This window comes from Tetrao urogallus, assembly GCF_951394365.1.
Source record: "Tetrao urogallus genome assembly, chromosome: 1".
NCBI classification, from domain to species: domain Eukaryota; kingdom Metazoa; phylum Chordata; class Aves; order Galliformes; family Phasianidae; genus Tetrao; species Tetrao urogallus.
Genome location: NC_136813.1, coordinates 128,303,924 through 128,323,389, shown reverse-complemented (window position 1 = coordinate 128,323,389; position 19,466 = coordinate 128,303,924). Strand labels below are relative to the sequence as shown.

The 19,466-nt window shown below is 39.9% G+C and overlaps 1 protein-coding gene across 7 annotated transcripts in view; it reads left to right on the top strand.

Annotated features, from left to right (window-relative positions):
* SOX5 (SRY-box transcription factor 5) overlaps window positions 1–19,466 on the top strand; it is a gene marked incomplete at both ends in the record, with an annotated part of 282,959 nt that overhangs the window by 255,146 nt on the left and 8,347 nt on the right. For 3 of the 7 annotated variants that reach the window (XM_079543756.1, XM_079543753.1, XM_079543752.1), the window contains 3 exons: window positions 1,260–1,405; window positions 16,581–16,693; window positions 17,539–17,708. In XM_079543756.1, coding sequence (XP_079399882.1) covers window positions 1,260–1,405; window positions 16,581–16,693; window positions 17,539–17,708 — 429 coding nt within the window. Of the gene's footprint in view, window positions 1–1,232; window positions 1,406–16,580; window positions 16,694–17,538; window positions 17,709–19,466 lie in introns of all 7 variants that reach the window. The other 4 variants (XM_079543754.1, XM_079543751.1, XM_079543755.1 and 1 more) reach the window with 2 other exon arrangements.

Genomic DNA, 19,466 nt, shown 5'->3' with positions numbered 1-19,466 from the left:
AAAGAGTATTAATAACACTTTCCTAACACGGCAGTTAGCCATTTTATATTTCCTTTCTTTAATCTTAGTGTTTTTCAACAAATCATGGGATTTAATAGCGTGTTTTGGCAGATTAGAGGATTTATGGCCCAGATGTTTTTTGTTCTAAAAATGGATTAGGGTGTAAAGTTTGCTGGAATCCATGGAACATGTTGAGGCAAGCCGGTCATTTTGTGTGTGATTAGTGCCTGCCTTCTGTCTCACAGTCCCTCCATCTGTCACAATTCACCAATGGATCTGGTTAGATTTAGCCTCATGTCACAAACAGAAGTCCCTTTTCTGGGCAATTTCATATTACAGATTCATTTTATGCCATTTTTATGCCCTAGTTAAAAGACAGAAAAAAGTGTGTGTGCGTATGCGTATATATGGAGAGGGGGAGGGAGATGGCTAGATATTAGCCTCTCCTTTAATGCTGGGAAAATAGACTGGAGCTTGGAGTCTCCCATCAGTATTCTATCCTGCAAATCGCATGCAGATCATAATAAGTATAATCTACAGTACGCCAAAGAAAAAAAAAATGACAAAGTGTCACATTTAAAATGAAATAGTATTAGCTGTGCCGGTGATGCCTGTAACATTTTAAAAGGAAATAATTCCACGACTACGAAGGCTAAGCCCCAGGCTGCGAATTTGCAGCAAAACAGTGGACATTTGACCTGCTATTAGGGGCATGAATGGGAGTGGGCATGCAGGCCCGTGTGGCTGTGGGTTCTTGTGCAGTGCTGAGTGACAGGTGGTGGTAGGGAGCAGGCAGGGGATGAGGCTTCTCTTCCCAGCCATTATGTGTGTCATATCTATAGCAAACCACCGCCACCTGTGGTTTATTTTAATGTATTCACAAGTTTTAAGACAGGGAAGAATAAAACGGTCTATTTTTCAGAGTTTGGGATTGCTGGCATGATCAAAGCTTCCCTTAACTCCTATCCGGTTACATCCTGCAGCATACAAACCATGGGGCTAACCAGTATTGAAGCTAATGGGATCAAATGTCGGGAAAATGATTCTGGCACTGATGTTCCTCATGCTTTATATCCAGGTGGCTCTACCTAACAGTAATAGAATTACAAAGCATAGGCAGGCAGGTTTATGGACAGTGCCTTTTAACTGTTTCTCATGAATAATAAAAAAATATTGATGAATACTTTACCGATGAAAGCTAAAGTATTTTCTTGTAACTTTCTTTTTTTAAGATATCCTTTCTTCTATCACGTCGTCAGGTTATTTAAATGACCATGATGCTGTTACCAAGGCAATCCAGGAGGCTCGGCAGATGAAGGAGCAACTTCGGAGGGAACAACAGGTGCTGGACGGGAAGGTGGCTGTTGTGAATAGTCTGGGTCTCAATAACTGCAGGACAGAAAAGGTCAGTGGCTGTGAGTGCTTCTGCAAATCCCCAGAGGTTGCATGTGCTTCTACTTACGTAGTCCCTTCCTCCTTTTTTTCCTCTTTTTATTTGCTGTATTTTCTTCTTCCCATTTTTTAAACAAAATAGTTGCCGCTTTCAAAATAGTGAAAGGCAAAATGAAAAACACAGCCAAAAGCTGACATGAGAGAAAGACCTGGAGAGACATGGGGGAGAGGGAGGAGGCAGCAGAGATGAGAACTTTGGAGGCCACTAATTCTCTGATCCAGACTGTCAGCATGCATTATGAGAAGGTGATCTAGGAAATCTCTGGGCCTAAGTGGAAATCTTGCTTTATGGAAATGTTTACATGTGTTTGTGAGATGAGCTGGATTTGAAAATATTCAAGCTTCTTTAGGAGCATAAGCTTTGCTGATAGTCAGGCTCAGCTTCTGGGTATTTAGCCTTGTGAAGTTATCATATATGATATTTTGTGACCATTGCAATGTAGCACTGTCATGTCACGTTAGGTGACTTAACAGAATTGAAAACATGGAGAATTGACAACATGAACTGCACCAAATATTTTCAGTGAAATGTAGAAGCAGCGGAATGTATGGGCCTGTGAAGTTGTGCTGTAACAACACAGCAGCAAAGTGAATACCTGTAGAAAACACGTATATGCTCTAACTGTGGAGTATGCTGAAGAGTTTGTGATTTCCTGCTTTTCTCTGGAAGCACTTGATATCCTTGCATGCACTGTCCTGGCTTATGGAGGGTAAATAAATCAGCTAGTCCTTGCTGCCACATCTGTAAGTTGTCCTTACAGTTCTGCTACATGAGATTTACATGCAGCTCAGCACCTACATGTCTCTCAATATCATATGCATAGGAACACTTTTTCCTTAGTTTCTTCTCTTTCCCCTGTAGTGTTTTCTGAGATGGCACAGCCTTTATTGTTCTATAGAGCTAAAATTTCTGTTGCTGCATTTAGTACAAACTGAATTTTACTGAGACCTCTGCTAGTGGCTTTTCACTATAAGGCCTTGTGTGAGACACACAGAAAAAAAAGAATTACTTAAAATGCTATTTAGCAGAAACCTGAAAGTCAGTCACCCTAGGAAGCTTGTGAGTCAAACAATATTGTCCAGAATTAGCAGATAGCTAATTTGGATAGCTTTTCATTTTCCGTGGATTTAGATTGAGTTCAATCAATAAGCTTTGAGAATCAAGAAGTCTGGGTAATGAATTTTAAATGTACACGTGTATCTCTCACTACTGTACTTTTTTCAGCAGTCTGTGCTGGATGTAAGTGATGTAGAAATGGCTCCAATTTTATGCACTTTCTGGAGAGGAAGGGGAAGGAAAAAAGAGGTCAGTGTAATAGGTATCCTGGGGTAACTACGGTCTCTCTTAGAAGAGTAAGAGCATTGGTATGGGGAGAGAAAGAAAGAGAGGGATGGAGCATGTTTATGGCATTTCACATAGAGGAGTACCAGAAGGAGAAAGGGAAAAGCAGAGTGTCAGATATAAGAAGAGGTGATCACAAGCACAAAGGAATTTATATTCAAATATTTAAGCATTCTTGAAAGGATGCTCGGAGCAGAAATTTCTTTTCTCTGCTCCCCATGTAGAAATGACTTTAACACTCAGCCAGATGCTAATGCAAAGTGACTCAAGCTATTCCTTGCAAGCATAGCTAAATTGCCGTTATTTGTTAAGCGCATTGAATTCAGCTGTGGATACAGCAGTTGGTTGCATTCAGAAAGCATCTGTACCCTTTTTTTTTTTTTTTTTCTTTTTTTTAATCCTCCAAAGCAGAGACAACTCTACCTATCTCCCCCCTCTCCTCCCTTGTGCTGGCTGGGAATTGTCAAGTGACAACCGACCAAATCCTTTTGGACAGGAAGCCTTCATCCTGAGTTCTATATACTTGCAAAGCAGGCCTTGTGGTTGGATCAGGAAGCCCATTAAAAGCACTTTGATGGTATGGAAATTCATCTTCATGAAGCACCCAGGCCCCTAAGCAGCATGCTGTTTAGCTGTGGTTACAGATCAGTCATTCACATCGGAGGGCAGTAATTGTGCTGACGGCTTGTTCGGCAATGGAAGTACATAAAATAATCCCAGGCCCTCCACCATGGCATTGCGAGTTAATCTTCTTTAATACAGATCAGCTGTTGTTCTAACACATGACTTTATGCTGGCTCTAGTGACTCTGCACAGCCTTTTGATTAAGTAACAGGAGTGGAACCATCTGCATTCACTTTATTCTGTTACTTTCCTATTGTTGGGATTCTTCTTACCCTTCTGTTTTCACTTCTCACCCTCAACCGGGTTGAAGTTTATTTTCCTCTCTAATGTGTGCCTCCTGGTGGGCTTGTGGAAGGCAAGGAGGAGTTCCTTTACATGGTAGCAGGAAGAAAAAAATGTCTGCTCAGTTGAAGGATTTTTTAAAGCGACTGTAGGATTTGGTTTATTTTATATAATAAATGCCCAAATTTTCTCAGGGCCATGCAAATGTATTTTATTTTATTTTATTTTATTTTATTTTATTTTATTTTATTTTATTTTATTTTATTTTATTTTATGCAGAGACAGGAAATGACAGAACCAAATTTGAGATTTCCTTGGGTTGACCCAATAAGCACTAGTTAAGTTGCACTGGACTTGTTATAGGGTCTCCTGAACTTTCTCTTGCATTTGATGCAACAGAAGGAAAGAGGGCATGAAGTTTAGGAACCTGTTCTCCTTTCCTCTTAATGCTCTAGGCCATCTACTAACCATCCAGCTATGAAATTCAGGTCCATACCCCAGCTTCTCTGAAGTTTTGGCTGTTTGTCCTCGGATTTGAGTTGAAGTTTTCTGTCTTGGTAAAAGCAGGATTTGTTTCCATTTTGCATCAAATTTGATACTGTTTGTTGTTGTTGTTTGTTTGCTTATGAGGAAAAGAAAAAGAGTTGGGAAGGTGGATAGCAACAAATAGAAATGCTGCATTGTTACCACTGAGGGTTTCCCTTCACAAGCCCAGGACAGCCCCTGAGCTTCTGCAATGTTATGTGCCCTTTGTTCCCTTGTTTACAGTGAGATTTTGGAGTGAGGGGCAGAATTGAAAGAGGTTCAGCTAAGATACCTGTGTGTACATGGACATACTTGTACTTTGAAATGTATACCTATAGTTCTGTGCAGTTCTTCCTCCTTCAGAGTGATCTCAATCTTTAACACTGGCCTGGGCTATTCCAAATATTCTTTGCTTTGCTACATTGGCTAATGTAGCTTTGGAAACTTACGGTTCTTTGAGACCTCTGGCATTTTTGTTGTATTAATTGCTATTGCAGCCTACCACTGAAGGTAGGTCCTTTATAGCTCAGGAGATGCAAGTTGTACTGTTGGTAGGGATTTATCTTTCAGGACTGGAAATCACCTTTGGGATTCTGTTAAAACTCCCAAGGCTTTTCTCCACACATGTCCATGACCTGTTATCTCACTTCCATTCCCAGGTGGGTTGATCCTCACAGACAAGCGGACCTGCTAGCTGAAAGGCAATAGTCAGACAGGAATTCTGTAGAACTGGAGAGGCGCTATATAAAAGCTGTCATAAATGAGGAAAGATTTTTAAAGAATGGCTAGGATGATTTGGGTGAGTCACTTTATGGGCATCCAACTTGGACCATCTTGAGGGATTTGATTTTCAGAGGATTACAGTAAAAACCATGAACATCATGATGAACATGGATTTTAGTAAAACCTATTTTAATTGCAAATGCAATAAAGCATATTTTTACTTTACTTTTCTTGGAAACATTTCTGTGTATAAATGAGAAGTGTGTGTATATGTTTTTCTGGTTTCTTGGAAACCCAGGAGCATAGTTTTATTTGTAATTGTCATCTCCGGTTAATTATAGCTTGATAGGTACTATACATAAACAGTGATACCTTTTATACATGCAACTGAGAGCATAGATTGTCATGTAGTGCAAACACCACAATGGGCGGCATCAGAAAGTGGACTCTGCTATGTTTGCTCTGCCCCCAAACTGACTGCTCCTTTGCAAACAAGACATACACAAACACACGGAGCCAGCATCTGTGTGCATGCATGCAAACCTACAGCGTGCTCTTGCACAGATACACAGCACAAACATGTCTAGGGCTTGCCAATGATTTTCAGACTGTAGCCAGAGTTTCAAACATCCATGTGTGCACTCGGGTAACTGAAAAAGGAGGGGACACATAAGCAGGTTTTTGAGCTCTCCGTGTTCACTGGTAAACACACAGTGCTGGAGCTTGCTGCAGAAGGTTTGGGCAGCTGGCACTGCTGTGTAAGTACACGTAGCCACGCAAGCATGTTGAACATGCATGAGCACTCATAGCATGCTCTGAGATGAGAACATTCACATATGTAAACATCCCATGCTCAAACGTGGCTTAACTCGTGGTACAAATTTTCCCAGTTGCTGTGAGGAGTGTGCCCTTCTGAAAGGCTCTGACATGTACTTGTCTGCTGGGCTGTAGCTAAAGAGCTATTTGTAACAATATTTATTCCTGTTTTGTAAGCAAGAGCTTATATATTACCCATGGTTGTGGACCATCAGGTTCAAGATGCCTTCCCTCCCATTCTATCCTTCCACTCCTATCCCCAGCTCTCCCTCCTTCCCCTTAAGAGAGTGCCAAACATGAAATGACAGTGACCAATGTTGACTTAATGTGGATGTTTAATAATGAAAAAAGTGTGTCAGTTCCAGCGTTAGTTACAAATGGCAGTAAGTATATCGGGTGGCAGCCCTGTAATAATTTTACATCCATCATTCCTTTCTGATGCCTCACTGGCTGCCTGATGGATGGGGAGAGCAGAGTTAACTCTTAAGAAACTGCTGTGATCTGCTGAGCTGAAATGAATTCTGTCCCTGCTACCCCCTCGGGGAGGAGGGGGATATTAAGAATCTCAAACCCGCAGATCCTGCTGTCTTTGAGAAATAAAACACTACAGCTCACTTTACTGAGGGCATAAGAAGAAGCTTTTTTAACACATGGGATTTAAATTTCTCTTGCAGTAAAGGATTTTCTTTCAATAATGGATTTATTTTCTTATGCCCCTAATGGTTAAATTTGAACCAGAAAGTTGATAAAAAGATGGAGTGGAGAAGGACAGGAAGGAGGAAAAAAGGAAAGGATTGGTAAAACTGAGCATGACCCAAAGCTTGCTGCAAACACAGGGAGCCTGTGGCTCAGACTGGAGTAAGTTGAAATGACTGTAACTGGAGAAAATGGGACCTGATGTGAGCTGGGCTCCCCAAACAGAAGAAACACCCTGAAAGTAAGTCCAGAGGTGCAGTACAAACATCATAAAGCAAATCTCTCTGTTAAAGTTAAAACCTGCCCATTTTCATAATCTGTGCAGAATTTATTGGCAAAATACTTTGACATTTCCAGTGACTAGCAGAGGCTGTCTTACCCACAAACATTACATACATGCAGACTTAGCCCTGCACATTCTGCAGACTACTAATATATATGTCCTGTAATTTGTAGCTGCTCTATTCCTTGCTGGCCTATAAAACACTAGGAAAGATGATCATTGTGATGTTTTTGTTCTTCTCTCTCAGTGTGAGAAAAGATTCTTCTGTTCGGATAGTTATTATGCAGTATGGGGACTAGTGAATATATCCTGTGGACAATGGGCCAGCACAGGCTCTAAATCACCTTACAGCACAAAGATTAACATATCCCAACAACTGTATGTTCACTTCTTATCCCCCTTTTCCCTACTGTCTTCCTAATTTTATCTTGCTGAGTTCCTTTGCCAACAGAAATTCTTGTATGCGTTTTGCAGTCCTCTTTGTTAATGCTATCAACACAGAGCAGACAGTTTTCGAAAAGCATGACAACAAGGCAAGCAGGTATTATGTCATCACCCATCCATCACCCTGTATGTCAGCCTTTCAGTAAGTCCAATCAGCAGTCTCAACAGGATTGCTTGTATCAGGGGAGTCCTCTATTCAACAGGGCTACTGTATCCATTGTAATGTCTCCTAAAACTTTTCTCAAATTTAATTAAAGACATACGTCAAGCTTTCATGCTGCAAAAATCAAAACTGCTTTTGCACAGCCTTGGTAACTAAGCATTAAGCATTTTTATTTAGTTCGACTGAAAGTTTATATTTTTTTTTTCTTTTCCTTGTTCCCCACCATCACTTTTTTGCCATTTGCTTTGTGGAGCTTGTGTATATTTATATTTACAGCCTCTGCATTTAATGGCCACATGCCTTATTTTCACAGATGGCCAGTGGAAGATTTCCCCTCCCCCTTTTCTTTTAGTAAAGCCTGCTTTTGGTTTTGCTACTTTTGTCACAGTGCCACTACTCTCAGTTAGCAAGTGCCTACGCATGAGAGGGAGAGATTCTGCAATGAGGATTTTTTTTTAATTCCCGCAAGGATTTTAGCTCTTTATTTTAAACGCCTTTTCTTTTCCCTGATTGACCATCATCTACTTGATGTTCAGATGTGTTTCTCAAAGGAAAATTAAGTGTGCGTGTGTGTGTTTAGAACATCATTATGGTGGAAATACATGGGCAGGGTTAGCTAATAAAAATTGAAAAATGCAGAGGGAAGGACAAATGCTGCCCACAGATGTGTGTGTGAGGTCAGGGAGAAGGTCATCTGGAGGCAAGAAGAAAACCCTGGATTCTTGCAGTTGTCAAAATCTGAATGGGAACTTCAGTCTTCATTCGCCCCAAAGAGCAAAGACTGGAAGTATTCTCATGCTGGTGTAGATAGATGAGGACTGCAGCTGTTTATACCTTAGTGGAAATTTTATTAAGACCAACAAAGATGGATCAACTTCCTTCTGAAAAAGAATCATACAATTGATTTGAGTTCCTTGTATTCGTTTTGAGGTTTTTGAGCTTTTCAGGTTAAGTTCTAAACTTTGCCCTGCAGCCGCAAGAGCTAGTTACTTCCTGAAATGTTGTTATTATGTTTGCATAGTCACATGCCCCTAGTAGGTTGGGTTTTAAGCACTTACATACATGGGCACCAGCATCAGTACAGTACCTCCCTCCAGTGTAACAGAGGTCGGACCCTTCAGTGAACCATGTTTCCCAAGGCCCCTTGGAGGCCAGCCTGTCCTGTTCTGTCCATCATAGCCTGCAGGTCCTCAACCCATTGACAAACCCATTTGTCTTTGGGGTGCTGAACTTTGCCTTGGGCAGTATAGATGCTAATGCTAGGGAGGAGACAAACTAATAAGCCTTAACTCCTGGCTAGCAAAATGTGGCAGTTTCTTTCTTAGGAGATGACCTAGGTACTATGTCAATGTTTTCATTACGACTACAAGAAATGTAACTAAAGGTACAGTAGCCTTCATGATTTTAATACCTTCTAGGGAGAAATGGAAGAGAATGGTATGCATGTCTGTAAGGCTACTGCACTGTTGACCTGCCTGTTGTTTAATACAATTGCAGGAAAGTAGAGACTGTTGTTGCTTTCTCTTTACATGTGTGCAGACACTCTTTCTAAGGATACCCTGCATGGATTGCGATTTTCATCTAGCTTTGATTTTGCTCTACACCCTCTGTTCCCCAGTTAGCCCTTCCTTGCCTCCAACGCCAGCTATAACAGCTCTGTCTGACCTGCTGTGAAATCTTTCATTGGAGTTTACATGGCACATTTCATGCAGAGATCTCAAAACTCTTCACAATGGCAGGAATGTATCATGATCGCTATCCTGCTCAGTTTTGTGCAGAACAACTGAACAATGCAGGCAAACTTAACAGAGCATGTAAGCGCAGAAAGCAGTCTAGATGAGAAACTGGGTCATACAACTCTTAACCTATTTGCAGTCAGTGGATTACAGCTGGATTTGCTTGAGGTCAATGCCTATGTCTGCACTATGAAAACTTTTGTAGGAAGGAGGCAGCATCATTCTGCTTTGCTTTTGCTTTCCTTTTGTTTCTTCCTTAAAGAAACTGACTGATCCAACCTTACCTGCATTTTCATTTAAAAGTCCTGGCTTACACTATCTCTCAGAACTCATGACCAAAGAGAAGGAGGACCTCAGTGTCCTAATTTCCTGTAGAAGTGCTACTTTCCATAAATTTGTTTCCAAGTCAAATACAGTATTTTGCCAAGGAAGTCATTCTTCCTAGAATAAAGAATTTGAAACATATAGCTTAGGGAGCTGACCCTTAGAGGCTGCCAATTTATTGAGAATTTTTCCCCTTTTATTTAATTGGACTCTGTCTTACTTCCAGAGCTTTGATAGGTACTGACTAAGAAGCTCTTAGAAGGCAAAGACCCACATCCAACAGAGTATGACAAAGAAAATGGCTATTACAAATTTTAGTGAATTCTCCCAGTGGTTCAGTGTATGTTCCTGAGATGACTGGTTAAGTGCTTGGGCCTGTTCAATCTCTCAGATGTTTTTTTCCTATAGTGCCTAATAGGTTACCTATTCATTGAGTCCATATAGTACTTCATATATATTACAAATTAGATACAATGATTTTCAGGCAGTATTGGACCAATCTGTGAATATCTGTCCTAAAGCAAATATGTTGTTCCTTTACCAAATATTGTAATTCCAGTTAAGACTTAATATAAAATTCTGAAACAAGTACCATAAAATCAGAAGGAGCTACAAATAAGGAAAGATATTTTATTTTCTGTCTTCTAATGCTGTTTTTAGATTCTGTGGGTGGATTATTCTGTGAAAGAGAGATTTCAGATAAGCAAGACTGCAAGAGCTGAGGGGGTGGTGAATGCATTGTTTCTTCATACTCAACTTTGATGCAACAACAACAACAAAAAAATCTCCCAAATGATGAATTGCCATGACATTATAAATAATCTTTCATCTTCTTTGGTGGTCCACAGAGTTTATATAATTGGAAGGCTAAACCCTTTCTTTGTTGTTTCTTCCCTTTTCATTAGTACAGTAGAAGACTATAAAATTGTGCAGCCAGAAGGGGTTTAACAATTACTGAGTCAACATTTGAAAGTCTCACTCTATTTTATCATTTCATGCATGTGCTTTTTATGAGTTTTACAGCCCTGCAAGCGTTACTTAAGCAAGGTCTATTGTAATGGTGGATCTGTCACTGCTCATATTTTATTTCACTTTCCCTTGTAACATGTGCCATCAGCAAGAATCACAGTTCCACACACACAAAGAAATGAGAAGCTTGAGGTTACAAGTTTTAGATAAGATTCAGGAGTGCAGTTCCTAAACCACCAGTCTTACTGTAGAACTTTTGAAAATTCATTTAATATGTGACTTAGTTTCTCATCTGATAAAAAGGGATAATAACACCACTTTTCTTTGTGAAATTATGTGGCTAAATTCACTGATGAGTGCAGCACAATTGGGCAACGTGATCTATTACACCTTAATCTAAGCAGAAGATCCCTCCAAAAAAGTCAGAACTTCTTTTACGGCAATGACAGGTATAACATGACCTGGATTGTAACTTGAAATAGGACATAAGCAATGTGCACAGTATTCATTTTGAAGATGCATGGCATTAATATGCAGGAGCAGATGCCTGAACTGCAAATAATTCATCTTGTGCAGACTTCTGGGCACACCTCGCAAGTTTTTCCCTCTCTCTGTCACCTGTAATGCCTACCTTCCTCCAGTTTTCCGTATTTTTTAGACAGTGGATGAAGATTTTATAACACAGACTATTCTGATGTTTATTATTGCAAGATGCAGAGGAATTGCACAAAAAGATTAGTTCTGCAAAGTTTTCATTCGTGTCAGATGTAGGATAACACTCTTCACCTTTTAGGGGAGCTAAGAAAAATGCCATAATGTTGAATATATAATACCTGGCACCACCAGTGTGTCTGATATTTAAAAATATTTTTATGTAGTAAACAGAAGTGAACTTTCATTGCCTGATCATAGTCTAGCAGTTTATCTGCTCAGTACTTTTAAGATTTTGTGCAAGGTTTGTGTCTGAGTGATTGGTATTTACTGGAGCTTGCTCAGAGAAGCACATTCACTCATGCCACCAGACCTGCTCACAGTCTAAGATAAAAACTAGCGTACTAAAACTCAGACTATTTGAAAATACCACCTTTAGAGTTTAAGTTTTATTATTTTTATTACTCCCTCAGTGCAGGATGTTGAATATCTGAGCAAGCTGCACTTGGGGCAGGGGAAATGGGACAGTAAAAAGGACAATACTGGGCAGCTGCCTGGTTTTTTTTACTTGTTGGCACCAAAGAGAACAAAGATACCAGCCACTCTGTCCATCAGTGTGTTTCTAATTCTTAGGTGCAAGAACTAAGGAGCAAGTTTCTCCTTGCAGTCCACATTTTTTTAGACTGGTCCTTCAGTTCACTTGGAAAAAGAAAGGCAAGAATATGAAAAGATGTGCCTGAGCACTACTCCTCTGCTGTTCTACACAGGCTCTATCTCTGCAGGCATCAAACTTAAAGGGAAAATATTCATATCAGGGGAAATGGGGGTAGGGCTAGGGGAGCAGAAGACTGAAGAGTGGACTGCTTCAGTAAAACTGCTAACCTTGAATTACGCAATCGGAAAAACAGCTCTTGCCAAAATGCAATTCTAACTGAGTTCAGAGGGCTGTCAGTGGTTTCCAAATACCCCAGCCAAAAGGATGTCTCCAAGAGGGGAGGAAAGGTTCACTGCCATATGCCCAGCATTCAAAGCAGTGTGGAGGAATCGCGAGTCCTTCAGGAGTGGAGGTGTGTCCAGGGTCTCAGGTGTACCCTTTGGGTTGTAACCCAGATCCAATGCAAAACAGAGGCGGTGAGGTCAGAGGGCATCGGGCAGATGTGTCAGAATGTCTTCCTTTCTCAGGCCTTCCAGTATTTTACTTCACGTTTGTGTAGTAGCAGGAGGAGTTCTGGCAAAGATTATCAAGCTGCTCTACATATGTTTTGACTCTTCTTGTTTTATGTTTCTTCCATGGAGGAGGCTGCAACCAAGTTCTTGTCATTTTTAGATCAATGTATTGTTAAACTATGACAGCTAACCCTGACAGAGAGCCAAGTAACTTTTGCAGCTGACCACAAAACTGACTCTGACTTGCAGTGCTTAGTCATTTTTTATATATATAATTTTTTTTTCCTACATGACACATTCCATGTGTGTATATGTTTGGTTTTTTTTTTATTGTTATTATCCTTTTAAACATAACTAGAACATTGCTAGGAGCAGAACTACAGATCTGTGTTCTCTATCAGATTACTTTCTTTGGTTAATGACGTTTTAGAAACTTCTCATTGCATTGTGACTATTGATGAAAACTGCCTGGTTATGCTTTCAACCATTGGGCTATTGTGGGATTGCTCTCTGCAGTATTATCTTCTCTGTTTTGCGTGTTAGCGTTTTAGATAATTCAGACAACTAGACTCTTGCTGCCTCTACAGACTCCCTCCTACGGTCCCAACAGAAATTAGGTTAGTTTGTCTCAACATCTGCCTGAGTTCTTCACTGAGGTTAAAGAGGAAAAAAGATGTTCATAAGATATCTAGTCACTCTTCTGGGGCCAGATACAAAATTCGGAAATTTAGAAGGGGAAGAAATACTTTATCTTGAACAAGGCATCCCCATATTTCTTCGCCTGCAAAAGCAGAAGCATTTCTTACTGTTTGTTTCCCTTGCTTAATGCAGTGTAATTTTTAGCAGGTCTCACAAGGAAGTGTTGCAGCACTCCCCTGGGTTTGGACCAGCCTTGCCTTTTCTTCCCAGCATGATTGTGTCTAAGGCTGCATTTGATGCCACTCATGCAATAATCATGGGGTGAATTGCAATCAATACCTTTGAAGTGTGGGACGAACCTGAAGAGTAGGGATTATCATTGGTTATTTCCCTGCAGCTTTTAAAACCTGCAAGCACATAGACTTTCACCAGCTGAACTCTTTTTCCCATTACATCCTACGCATGGCAGAGCAAATATCTGTGGGGCTTGAGACAACAATAAACAAGTTTAAGCAGAGTCCAGTAAAATGCTTTGTCAAAACTCTTTTATTAACATGTGCTGCCGAAACCAACATGCCTGTATCCCACCTGTTATCTCTGGATGATACCGCAGCTTCGTTAGTGTTTACACAGCTATTCCCAGCATAGCAGAGTGGTGGCAGTTGTAAGGACATGTAATTTGATATCAGTTCCAGGTAGTGATGATAAATATGTGTGCTTTCTATATGAATTTGAAAATCCTCATGTATCTCTGTCTGAAGTTATTATGTTCTCTGAGACGAGACCGTGCCAGAATTGCCAACAGGTTGCCATTTTATTTGTGATCTTTGGATCTTTTGTTACTTTGGAGCTTCCATGAATACTTCCTCCATGAACTGAAAGGCTCTGTAGAAAACTGGTGAGATGCTTCTATCAAACTGGAAGTAGTAACCTATCAACTGAGCACTTGGAAACAAAATAACGTGGGAATGTCACTTGGCCCCTTTCAGATATTTTGTAATTTTAAAAGTGCTTTTATATGTTGGGATTGGGCAAAATCAAGTGCAGTGTATTTTGTAGGAAGAGCATAGGCCAGGAAATGAGCACACTACTCACATTAGCTGGGCTTTTGCGTCCTTACAGAGCATCACTGCTGTCTTTCTGTTTTTCTGATGTTGTTGCAGAGGTTTAGAAAAGAGCAGGCCTTATATTTATCTTTGCTTGATTTTTTTTTTTTGAACTTCAACCTTTTTAAACATTAACGCAGAAGAGTGCAGCTAGCTGTTTCAGCATCCTCCATTTCAAGAGCAACATCATGCAAAACTTCTTTTTATCTGCAAGCTTGTAGTTAGGGATTGAATACGTTATCATATTATATATTTAAGGAGCAAGGAGTAAATTGGAACCGTGCTGAGAAGGTGAGCTCCCTGCTTCTCTATTCCAGATGCCTGGAGAGCACCTCCAAGTGCAGTAGCCCAGTAGTGCAGCAGCACCAAATGGCATCCTTGCCCTTCTCCTCTTCCATCATGCCCTCCCTCACACACTTCATTGGATGTGGCTGTATCTCAGAATGCAAACTTAGCACAAGATGGATAGCAGTGGAGCATCTGTAGGCTTGTTAAGTCAAACTCTGATAAACGAGCAGTACCCAGTGTGTACCTTGCAGACAGCATGCCAGAGTATTTGCTGACCTTAAGACTCAATCAGATCATGTAGGGAGAGTGCGGTTCTGAATGTGACTGCCTCCAACTTCAACAGCTGCGCTTACTGCATAAAGTAAGAGCTGTTAAGTCTGTGCCCTTTGCGCTCTCAGCTCTGTTTCTCTAAGAGGTTTATACATCATTCAAGAAAAAATCTGCAACAGAATGGCTCCCTTCCCCACTGGTGTACCAAACAAGAGGAAATGTTCTTTTACATCTGAGACTGGTGGCAGCATTTTTAAATGATAACTAAAATACACATTTGTGAACTCCATCATTATGATTTTGATGATAAATTGGTTGTTTTGTGTTTTTTTTTTTTTTTTTTTTTTTGAGGAAAAACTGTTCATGTGCATCATAGAACCATTTGGATGAGATAGTCAACTTATTCCTGATATTTTATCTGCATGCAGGCTGCTTTGGAAATGAGAACTAAGTTAAAACCAGCAAACCAAAGAGTTTGGTAAAGCTAAGTACTGGAAAAGTTCAAGTGCTTATTCAAGCTCTCCAAGCTTTTGGGATCTGCTGTGCCTAGGAAGTGTTGCAGAACCCCCGCTTGCTTGTGGTAGACTGGCTCAGCCACATGGGGTTTTCCTGCAAAACCCAAGACGATAATCCATCTTGCATTGTTTTCAGTGGTGATACATCTGGTTATGGACAGGGCACAGAAGTGATTCATAATGAAAGTGAATGTTAGGGAAGAGAAATTTAACCTAACGTTCCCTAAAGTGTGAGTGTACCCAGTTGAGCAGATTAGCTTCATTTCTAAATCTCTCAAGAAAATCTTGAAATGGGAAAATGACTTACGTGAATTTGAACTGTTCTTTGAATTGCAGATGCGGGGACATCACATTGAGGGAAACATTTCTGTATTCATATTGTTCTCTTTTCTGTTTTCTTCTATAATACAATCCAGTGACATTATTAGGCTACACAGAATAATTGTAAAGTCTCTGGTTGCCATGTGAAATCTGAGAGTTTTTTAGTTTGTTGATCTTTTACAGTCTTTGAGTGTGGAACAGATCAACAAAACAGCAATCTTTCTTTCAGGAAGACGCTCAAAAGATTTTTTTTTCAACTGGAGCCACTTTATTATAATTCAGCATCATGTCATTTTCCTAGCTTCGCAAAAGGCAGAGTGCCTAACATTTTGAAATGTTAGTATTGCTTTCCTGAAAGATTTATTTTTAAACATATGATTGTCAGGAAGATAGAATGTTTATGAGTAATATGCACAGGGAAAACAAAAACAATTGGAAAATGGAACACCTTTGTATTTGCAAAGTCCAACAATTCAGAAGGAAGAGAGATATTTCGAAGAGAACATTGGAATTAATTGCCCTGGCATCTTGTTCTGGCAATGTCTGTAGACACCGCTGCAACCTGACAGATTAATTGGCAGCACACACTAGCCTGTTGCAATCCTGGGTTCACAGATAGTTCTGAGTATGTGAATGACGGACGGGCTGTTAGGAAGGTTGGGTAAACAGTCCAGACAGGAACGCAAACCACTGCCCAAGTATCGTATCAGTCCAGGCTGATCCTTTCCTAAGGCCTGAATAAGTTCAATCTAAAGTTTTCCCTTTTTTCCCCTGTGTCTGCTTCTCAAAACACTGCCTTTTAAGACAGAAAAAAGGGCAAAGTTGCCCATGTCTCTGCACTATGAGTTCAGGCGGGAAGTAGAGTAAAGCAATTATTATATTGAGCAAGAGCGTGTATCATCTAAACTTCCAGTCCAGCTATGCTGTCCCAGGGACATAGGGAATTGAAGTATTCTTCAGATGTGCATCCAGTTTTATTATGCTCAACTAAAGTAATCTTTTCAACACTGCGAACTTAGCTCATCACTGGATAATAAGCATGTTTTAAAAAAGACTTGAGAGTCTGCAACTGTACTGCTTCCAAAAAAAATAATAGTATGTATTTTTTAATAACTGACTCAGTAAACTGTTGTGAATTAATTGTTACACATCTTCTCTATCAGCCCTTTAAATTACCCGCAAACTTTGCATTTACAGTATTTAATGGTTTTCCTGATGCAAATCCTGACATCTTCCCCATGTAGGACAAAACGACACTGGAGACCCTGACTCAGCAACTGGCAGTAAAACAGAGTGAAGACGGGAAGTTTAGCCACGCAATGATGGATTTCAACATGAGTGGAGATTCTGATGGTCAGTACAAATGGCTTCTCCTTGTTTCTAGTGTTGTGTATATGTATCTTTGTCATCTGGAGGACAGTCCGAGTGTTTGAGAGGTCTGTGAGGGGTTACTGGTATGTGGTTAGACAGGAAAAAATGATTCATCTTCTGGCGTTTTAAGTCTGTGGAGTTAATTTTTAGCCTTCTCTTTTCTATGCTCTACATCTCAGGGAGGAAACAAAAATGCATTTCTGATGGTGAAAATGAATTAAAGAAGCAATTAGGTGTGGGATGAGATCACACAGGAAGTCCGTGAATTACAGACTTGGTCATCTTCAGATGGGGCACACTCTGCCTCTGTAGGAACTTGTCTGGGTTTGATGAAGCAATCTTAATGTTCTTTCCTTTCTCTGCCATTGCTTGTGTTGTTACGGAGAAGTAGGCATTAAAACAGATGTTCAAATGTCCACTTGGTAGCCAGAAGCTTGATTAAGAGGAAATACCTGATGTTGCTTTATATCACACCATTGACATCACATTCTGTAACAAGAAAGGAAGAAAGTAAAAAGAAAATCTACACTGATAAGTGTTGATTTTAAGTTATTAAGTGGTAAAAGATGTTTTCAAAAAGCAGTCTAATGCTTTATGTTGACAAAAATGGAATGCTTCATCAAGTCTGTGTTATGTGATGCTGAGTCAATAGAAGAACTAAAAATTAGACATTATACACTATACGGTATTTCTTACCGCTTCAAGTAAAAGAAACAGCATTGAGAACATTGACTCATTTAATGTGCAGCACTTCACTTAGGCTACTCATGGCAGAAGCAGCCGTATAATGAAACACAAGTTGGGAGTGATATTCTTTCTCTTTTTAGGAAGTGCAGGAGTTTCAGAATCAAGAATTTATCGGGAATCCAGAGGGCGTGGCAGTAATGAGCCCCATATCAAGCGCCCAATGAATGCATTCATGGTGTGGGCTAAAGATGAACGGAGGAAGATCCTTCAAGCCTTCCCTGACATGCACAACTCCAATATCAGCAAGATACTAGGTACGTTTGACATCATTTATTTTTCTTGTCACAAAACTCAGCACTTTTGATGGAATAAAGCGGGGCACCTGACACAACTGAATAACTATCTTTAGGTTGTCTGTTTAGCTTCTTGGGTACTGCATCAAGGACAGCAGCTATACAAACTGCCACCATGCTGCCCAGTGCTATATATTGATTGTAACCTGAAGTGCTCTTGTATCTTTATAATTACTCAGGTTGTGGTGTGGATTTTGGTGCAAAAATGTGAAGTAAAGGATTCATTTTATTAAGCTGTTGAACATGCACAGAATGACTGCTATCATGTATTTGCCCATGAATTTCATCTAACTAGAAGCACACCACACTATTTGATTTGTGCCTTAGCGCTGTCTGTTCAAAGCAGTGGACACAGGGAAAAGATCCTAAAATACATCCTTTTATTTTATACCCTAAGTTTTAAATTATTCTTGTTTTGTTCCTGTTACATTAAATTTTCACTTAGTGCACGATTTCTATCGCAAGCTGCTTTTATTCTAAATATTCTGAGAAGAATTCTGAAATCTAAAAAGAAATATCAGAATTAATTTCCATATCCTCTAGTCTTCATATCCCAAGCAATATTTGTCATGAGCATCACCTACCAAATTTCATGCCATAGTCTTCAAATTTTTCAGTTCCTACTTAAATTCCCAGGACTATATTCTGTCTGAAGTTACTCCTGTTTGAGACACTGAATGATACAGATGGTGAATAAATGGAGATTTATGAGGCCAGTGAATTACTCTTGTGCAGAAAAAAATAAATATATGTGACCAACTCAGAGATGGTGCGTTTTTACTGATATAAACTGTGTTACAGAATCTAAGCATACGTCCTGCCAGTGGGTAAAAGCTTAACCAGGGACCTTGATTAGCTGGGCTACATGTCTGGCTGGTTTGGCAGACAAGAGACATGAACGTGATGGTAATGGCACCATTAACCAGGTGCAGGGCTGGTAAATATGCTGAGCTTAGTCTGGTCAAAGATTTGATACTCAGCTTGATTAGGGTGGTGTTGTAAGAAGTTAGCAGAACGCAAGTGGAAATTAGATAAAATTGCTTGGAGAGGCAGAATGCATTGGCTGTGGATGACAGACATGATGAAATTAACCCATGATTAAAAGGGTAGTACATGATGATTAGATTAGTTTTAGGAGCAGAATTTGAAGGGTAAATTGTTTATGTTGATGTTAAAATAGCCATATACTGGTTAAAAGGGATTATACTGGTTACAGGTGTATGATGTGATTAGGCTGAGAACAGAGCAGTAATGGTTTTGGTCTGTTTCTAAATTGAGAGAGGGCCTGGTTAAACCTGTTTTTAAATAATCAGCTTCAGAAATCTACAAGATCATTCTGAATGACCCTTTTCATATAGAAAGTACAAAGAGAGCTTGATGTTTTCCCTCTTAACTGATTGTTTTGGATAACAACCTCCGACAGCACGCTGCTAATTCATTCTGCTTAAAACAGGCGTTTGAGCTGGGCTGACATTTTACGCAGTCTCTGGGGATCCTGGTTGACATTTTAAAGGGCTTCTAAGCATTTTATAATACCCTAAAATCTGGTTTTAATAAGCCATTCTGCTGAAATTGTTAACATAAGGAATCACCTTTTACTATTTGGCGCTAGATCAGGGAGATATGGGGACATCTTTTTCTGATTAGATATACAGTAGTTGGAGTAAAATGTGCAAATTCATTACAGATCCTGTTGAGGTGACAGACAGTATAGCTGAC